At 43.5% G+C, this 8,027-nt stretch overlaps 1 protein-coding gene across 1 annotated transcript; it reads left to right on the forward strand.

Annotated features, from left to right (window-relative positions):
* The first annotated feature begins 5,854 nt into the window (after positions 1-5,854).
* Positions 5,855-6,825, forward strand: LOC127334359 (uncharacterized). The gene has a single exon (XM_051360805.2). The coding sequence runs from the start codon at positions 6,023-6,025 to the stop codon at positions 6,347-6,349; it is 327 nt and encodes a 108-aa protein (XP_051216765.1). The 5' UTR covers positions 5,855-6,022; the 3' UTR covers positions 6,350-6,825.
* Positions 6,826-8,027: the final 1,202 nt, after the last annotated feature.

Genomic DNA, 8,027 nt, shown 5'->3' on the forward strand with positions numbered 1-8,027 from the left:
AAAACCGTCCTTACGACCAACCAAACAAACAACCAACTAGACGTTCAAAACAACAAGTCATTACAGCCTAATAAGAAATTAAATAAACCATCATATGACAAATGAGATGATGTCGGCGGATCTTGGATCTTAAACCGAGATAAATAAATCCGGGAGGACATCACATCGAAAGCATCCTTGTCCTTAGCCGGATAGCTACACAAAGCGTGTTCCATTGTGGGAGAAAAGCAACCATTTTAAATTAACAAGTAGTGGGCTAGGATGAGAAAACAAACTTAATTTAAATTTATTTCAGGAAATCCACAAAGATCAAGGTTGAGCAAGGAAGCCTATACAAAAAAAATGTTTCGGCTGAATCGAAGAGAATGACATGAACACTCCTATATTAAGAAATGGGATGATGTTCAACAACAATAAGAAGGTTAGGCAAGCAGTGAATGCACACAACATCACCGGAAGAGTGAAGATAAAGAAAATCAAGAATGACAGAACAAGACTACATGTTGTTTGTGAAGAAGGTTGCCCCTGAATGCTTAAAGCAATATGAAATCAGAACACTAATTGTTAATTTCCCGTGTAAGAAGTTCATTGATTAATTCAGAGACAACCAACAAATGGATCTCCAAACATTTGTTGCAAAGGTACAAAGAATTTAACATGTTCCCTCATAGGGACAAGGAGGAAGCTCGGTTTAGTCACCTAAGGGGCAAGAGTAGAGGAGGTCAAATCCTGGAGTAACATTCTTTATGTTAAAAAATTCAGTAGAAGAGGCTAGCAGTGATGTTGTGAAGAAGCATTTCGACACTTTGTATTGGCCATATGATGCTTGCAAGAGGGTTTTTTTAGTGTATGTGGGCCACTAATTTACACTGGAGGATGCCATATTAAGGCACATTACGAAGGAGTGTTGCTGACTGTTGTAGGATTAGATCCCAATGATTGCATTTCTCCTGGGCATGGTGGAGGTGGAGTGTACTAACTCATGTGAGTGGTGTCTGACACATCTGAGAGATCTCTTGAACATCACCACCAACATAGCTCACAATTATTTCTTGCAATCTACTACCTCCGGTCGATTTGAGTCGACACGGGGAGTGACATGTGCATGCATATACTCATACATGGGTATGCGTTCATTAAAACCGAACGGTGGTAGTACTATTTTTCTAATATTTTCCTTATACCAACACCTCTCCTTGGACTTGGGTTCTCGAACCATCCAACCAATTTGGAAACCCATTGCAATGTGTGGGGACAAGCTTGATAATGGAGTGTACGGATGGTGAGGCCTTACTTAAGTGCAAGAAATGAGGGACGAAGAAGATAGTTACAGATTGCAAGTGCACAGTTACACGAAGAAGACAATGCCATTGCGAATTCAGTGTCATTCAATGGTCTCCCTTTTCAGTGCAAATTTTTAGTGTCAATTGTGTGCCACTTGCTTTCCATTTGGTGTTCTATCTTTTCAGTGGATTTTTGTAGTGCATTTTATTTGCATTTTTCATTGATGTTGCTTATTATGCATTTTCAGTGGAAATTTGTTGCTACTTTCTATGAAAAATTTATTCCCATGAAACCTAGGCCTTCCATAGGGACCTACCTTGTGTAGGACTATATGGTGTACATTATGGTTTTTAATATTTGAATATTTTCCTTTTCCTCACTTTTCAAAGCAATTGCCTTACAATTTATAGTTAACTCTGTTTGCTTTATTTCTTGATTTTCACACCAGTAACTCCTATCTTTTGGTTAACCAGGACTCAACTAATGTTCCTATAACTAGAGATCATGGGCCATTAAGAGAAAGTGAATTTGTGCTAGTTGCTAGAGATATCATTCAACATGCGACAAAAAGAATAATAACTTCATCATCTAGAGATAGATGAAGAGGAAGATTTAAGGTAAGGAGCAATGCAAATGAACAAAGAGGAATAGGAAGGCAAAGGAGTAGATCAAATGGACAAGGTGACCGATACAGAGGAACAAGTACTGGAAGTGCTGCCAAAAAAAGACCTGAAGTAGTTTGTCTTAGTGGAACTGCATAAGAACCTAAAGATGCAACAACTTGCAGAGCGATATCAAGATTAGGGTATAGTACAAACCATGACAATGCCTATTGCATGCTATTTTGTGACAAAAAGAAGCAACCAAATCAAATACTAGATTTGAATGTAGATTGCATTCAACATCTCAATGCACAAGAGCTACCACTGAGTCAAAATGCACCCATATTTGATGACATTTAGCTGCAGTGCCTTATTTATGATCAGACAATGCAATATTTTAGTTTTGTGATAATGCACAGAAGAATAAGTACCTTGCGGTAGTTTTATTGGCTACATTATAGCCAATTCAGTGAATTATTGGTGAACTATATTGGAGAAACAATTCGGTGAACATACGTCACGTGTGTATTGACTACAATATGTGATTTTTTATTTCTGAATTAATTAGAAAATAAATATGTTTGCTGATTTTCATTTGTCATTTTGCTGCTAATAAGATCCCAAAGAGGCAATATCACGAGCCAATTAGATTGTAGTTCTTGCAATATGTCAATATGTCAACTGAGGCAAGCTTAATCACATACAAAAGTAATATATTGCAATAATCAATTTTATGTCTCAATCAGTAGTACACACATAATACTCTCACTCATAAATACCAAGATCAGTCGCACAAAACCATGATTATCATAGCAGAAACATAGTGCATGACCAAACAACAAGCTAAAATTAACACACATGATATCCATCTCATATATCTACTTCTAAGATATTTATTTATTATGTGCTTTTGTTCATGCCTTCCTTTTATTTATCTCCATCTCCATTTGATTTATCTTCACCAAAATTATGATGTTTTCTTCCTCTACCTATCTCACATTCTACTTGTCATGTTTTGAAATTCCTTATGGTATCTAACTTCATATACAAAAGATAGTTTGAAATTTTCCTACTACAATAAGTTAAAATTGCATTAGTTCAGTTCAAGACTATTTCAGCTGAGCTCTAGAAGATGAGAACTACTAGTGGAGGAAACATAGAGCAGAGAAAGAAAGAATAACTAACAAGATAATCTCTCCCATCTATCCTCGTTGGCGTCCTTGTTAGCGTCCTCATTGAAGTGGGTTGTAGAAAATGGATGTGACCCTCCACTCGTTGTTGTAAGCTCCCCTACTTCACCCAACGTTGTCGCCAAGACCCGCGACCTCGCCGCTCATGTTGTTCCCATCAATTAGCCCGAGCCCCCTCCTAGCTTCCCTTTGCTGCTCACCATCGGTGCAACTCTCTGATGTCTAGGGTTAGCTTCCCTTTTGTTATTTTTTTCCAACACATAAATAAAACAGGGTCCTATTCGCAAAGCCAAAAAAGCTGTAGGCAGGTTTAGCAAATATTGCATCGAGATAACACATGTCCCTTTGCTAAAGTGGTGTCCACGTGACATCTCCACTTTCGATGGGACCAATGAACATCCCTATTTATTTACATGTTCTAGCAGCACGCTTTAATTCTTTGCAAGATCTAGGACTAAACCTTTAATTCCTCTCCCTTCCTGAAGGACTCCCCTCCTGTATCTCTTCCCTCGCTCCTGTGCGGAGGTCGCCAACAACTCCTCTCGCATGTGAAAGGGCATTTCTCCCACAATGTTGATTTATGAGTTTGTTAACAACATATTGATATTTCAGCGTGTGCTTTTGTGTTCTAGATTCTATCTTTGGAAAGCGTGTCATAATGGTGAACCCCTCAAAAGTGAAAAGAAGTTTGGCGCCCGTAGCTTTGTGGTCCAGTGTCTAAATGTGCTCAAGATCTAGTATAGGGGTTGGCGTCAAATTGTGGTGGAGAGAATCACCATAGTTATGGTTTTTGCAGGTTTCAGCACCGGAGACTCCAGCCCTGTCAGCACCGGAGACTCTAGTGCTTCGGATCGGAGACTCCGGGGAAGTCCCTGGTCCCCAAATTTCAAGCTCATGGCTCGTGTGCCTCACTCCTGGTATAGGGGTCCGAGATCTTTGCTAGAAAGACCAGAAACTTCGGTAAAGTCCCTGGGATTTGGCCTTGTGCGTCACCCTCAGTATGGGGGTCTAGGAACTTGTCCGGGACTTGGTTTGGAGACTCTGGTCCCCCAGACCGATGTCTGCGTTCCAAGGGAACCAGCTGACCGGAGATTCCGTAGTCTGCACACTAGAGACTCTGGCCTAAGTTCATCAGCAACGACTATATTTATTGTGGGGGTATAAATAGCACCCTTCTTCCCCAAAAGAAGGTTGCGACTTTTACTCTCTCTCTCTCCTCCATTGTTCTGAAGCTCAAAGCTCATAGATCTCCGTCCCTAGCTACTCAATCTTGTTGTTCTCTTGGGATTCAAGGGAGAAATCCTAGAACTACACTTCCACCAAAAGGATTTGACTATCCCAACCGTTTCAAGAAGATTCATGTTGTGAAACCCTAGCTTTGTGAGAAGTCACCCTTGGAGCTTCCTTTGTGTTGTAAAAGCTCTGTGGTCGGTTGTTGGGAGCCTCCGATTAAGTTGTCGATGTGTGCCCCAACGTTTGTGTAAAGGTGTCGGTTGCCACCTTGAAGGCTACCGCTTAGTGGAGTCTGAGCTAGGCCTCCGTGGCATTGCTCACCGGAGAATATGGTGAGACCTTTGTGGTGTTGGTAGGCGTTCGTGGCACCACACCCCTCCAACGTAGATGTACTTCCCCTAAAAAGGAAGGAACTACGAGAATCATACCCTTGTGTCTCCGTGTGCTTCACCTCGGTTACTTCTATCCTTTACCATACTTTACTAATTGTTTCTTGTGTCTCGTGTAGTTTGCTTGCACCTTATCATATAGGTAAATTCACATAGTTGCATATCTAGAAAATTTACCTTTTGTGTCAATCCTAAATAAGGAAAAAATAAAATTTGATTACCACCTATTCACCCCCTCTAGGTGCCCATATGATCCTTCCAGCATGCCCCCTATGCACCTCCCCTATCGCTTATGCCCCCGTAGGCATCGCCGGGAAAAGCCCTGATGGCGTGACGATGACAGATTATCCTCGACGGTGGTGTGTATGGCAGCGGCAAGGAGAAAGACGTGCGGGTGTAGGCGGAAACCGACAGGATGTCATCGTGGTTCATGCTGGCCGATCTAGTCCCGGATGTGCTCAAATGGGCCTCGACCCGTTTTACCTTTCGTTCCGTTGTTCGACATCGACATACGGTGGTACCTAGGCTTCGTCTGCATCATGAGGAAGTCGATCATGGAAGCGGTGGTTTGTAAGTCTTGAGTGGTTGCTTTGGCTGTATAATATATGGATTTCTCACTAAACCTTGATATTATAGACAAGTTGTAGGACAACACGTGTCGTTACCTTTATCATTGTCGCAAACTCTGATGTATTCTTATTGTGATGCAAAGGATATCGATATCTTGTAACCCTGGCTCCGCCACGTATTATATCCAAGCCACCTGTGTACTGTACGTTTGCACTTTGCACCAAGCATCGACGAAACTGAGATTTTCAGTTTGCTATCGACAAAAATATTGGGAGGTAGCCATCACCTTTGAAAAAAGGATTCCCGCACGATCGACCCCAAGTGGCCAAGTACATATCTTCTGGAATAAATGACGTGCTTGTTGGGAAATTTCCTGCTGAGAGCCCAGCCATTGCAAGCCAGCAGGGGGCGGCTAGCTGACGGTAATAAAGGGCGGAAGGCGACGCGGGCCGACTTGGCCTCACTGGCCCACTCCAATAATCGCTCCCTCGAGCTTTCTTAATCACACTCATCGCCAGCTGATCTTCTTGCTTACCCGGCAAGAACCCACCCACCATGACCCTGCCATGACGGTGACACACGCCATGACCGCGCTGATTGACGAGCCACACCCGCCTATAAAGTCTTCGTCTTCCTCTCGCACGCTCACTGGCCTTGCTTCCTACACCAATTGCCAACCTCTCTCTCCCTCTCTCCGGATCCCTCGAGATTTTCAGGAGGTTCTTTATCCAGCACACGTGCGTGCGCGGCGAAGATGGTGGCTCCGATCGCGGTGGCGTCGGCGGGGCTGGGGATGCTGGCGGGCGTGGCCATGGCCAACAGGTCCTTGTTGCAGGACGGGAGGCACGCCGCGGCGGTGCGGTGGCCGCAGCCGCGCTGCGCGACGTGCAGCGGCACGGGCAGGGTGGAGTGCCTCTGCTCGCGGTGGTCCGACGGCGACGGCGATGGGTGCCGCACCTGCGCGGGCACGCGGAGGATGCCCTGCCGGAGCTGCGGCGGGTCCGGGACCGGCCGCCGGGCGACCGTGCGGATCGACGCCGCCTCCGCCACGCCGCTCCAGCCACGGTCGAGCAGGCGGTGATTCAGCTCGCCCCGCGATCCGCGGCCGGCGGGCTCGATTTTCTTGCTGTCGATAGGAAGATTTGTAATATACTTCTGTAGAACAGATCAGGGAATTGATAGAAATATAAAGTCAATTAGCACTAGCAATTTGTGCCCGTCTCTTGCTGCTGCTGATTAAATCGAGCCTTTGGGCCTTGTGACGAACTGGCGATCAATCGACCCTGCCATCAATCTGAACCTGAATATCTTCTAGCTCTGGTGTTGGGGATGACGGATTCGTGAGGGAGCTGAAATAGTCGACGGATGGCAAGAATTTCTGTGCTGGAAGGGTGTTCACAAACAAGAAATGCATCGATCAAGCCAACCTAGTTGAACCGTCTATTCTGGTTTCTGAATCATGATCGGTTCTGCAGAGCGCTGCTAGCTAGCACTAACATGTGCAGAGGGTCAGTATTATAAAGATGCACATGCACAAATCTTACTTCTCTTCTCCAACCGATCATCGCAAGCGAATTGCGCATGCTATATGTTCGTGTGAGATGCTTGCTCAGTTCGACCAGAGCTGCTGCGAGAATTCCACCTTCCGCCGTTTGCGTTTGGAACCTGAATTTCTGTGCTGGAAGTTTCTCCATAGTCTATCTCTTCTGGGTGGTCTCTTGCTGCAACCTCCTTCCTTGTATTTTCGACAGAAGATATTTTTGAGCTTTCAGTAAAAGGCTGTTCGGTTCCAATTTTCCGAAGGAAATATTAGGCTGGCACGATCACCATCACTGACACTACTATTACAGGGTTCATAGAATTAGGATCGTACGACCATCAGCTGGTAAAAGTTATGTAAACCTGATACAGTATCCAATAATCAGTACCTACATGTATGTATTTTTTTTGAATTTTCTACATGTATGTATTGTCCCACCAACATACAACATCACAGACCCCACAAAGTTTGAATTAGCCGCTCAATTAGCTACAATCTGAATATGACACATCCTTGAACAGTTGAACTGTTGCACTACTGAAACCGGCCTGCAACCGCATGCTCACCTGTAAGGCTGTAAACAAACGCTCCTTAACACAACTGTCGGCCGCCACATTAGATGAGCATGTCGGCTGTGTGTGGTGCGGTATCCCTCATCTATCTATCTCGGCCAGTACTCTCACACTGAGCATTGTATGAGGTAACAATTTGTCAGTTTAAACAGTTCATCTACCATATGTTTCCTTCCAAGCTAAATTTACTATTTTGCTATTTTATACATACATTAGCTCTGCAATCAGAAGTCACGGTCAGATCAAACATTCCACTGATATTTTGCATGTTTAGCCTTTTCAAACTTATGTATTGTTCACCAAGGTACCTAATTTCCTGATGCTGGCATGTCATTAGGCCATAAGCTGCACTTTGTGTTTTTTTTATAGCTACACCAGATCTTTATTTCCATAATATACAAGAAGTTTTGCTTCTGAACATGAATATGCTTATTTCTTTTGCAGAGTTAAACTTATGCCGTGCCACCAACTCATTCATGAGAAATGTTTATTTTGACTTATCTGATTATACATGAACGACTATTTGACTGCTAATATGTTTTGCAGCCTTGCAATGTTAAACTGTGTTCATAAATAAAATAACTCATGTATTACTAACTGAATCTTTGAATTGTTTGTGGGTCACACTTAGGTTAATATAATTTCTC

Source organism: Lolium perenne, chromosome 2 (genome assembly GCF_019359855.2).
Source record: "Lolium perenne isolate Kyuss_39 chromosome 2, Kyuss_2.0, whole genome shotgun sequence".
NCBI lineage: Eukaryota > Viridiplantae > Streptophyta > Magnoliopsida > Poales > Poaceae > Lolium > Lolium perenne.

Excerpts from the sequence above, each read along its gene's own strand:
- LOC127334359 (XM_051360805.2), top strand. The coding sequence starts at position 6,023 with ATGGTGGCTCCGATCGCGGTGGCGTCGGCGGGGCTGGGGATGCTGGCG.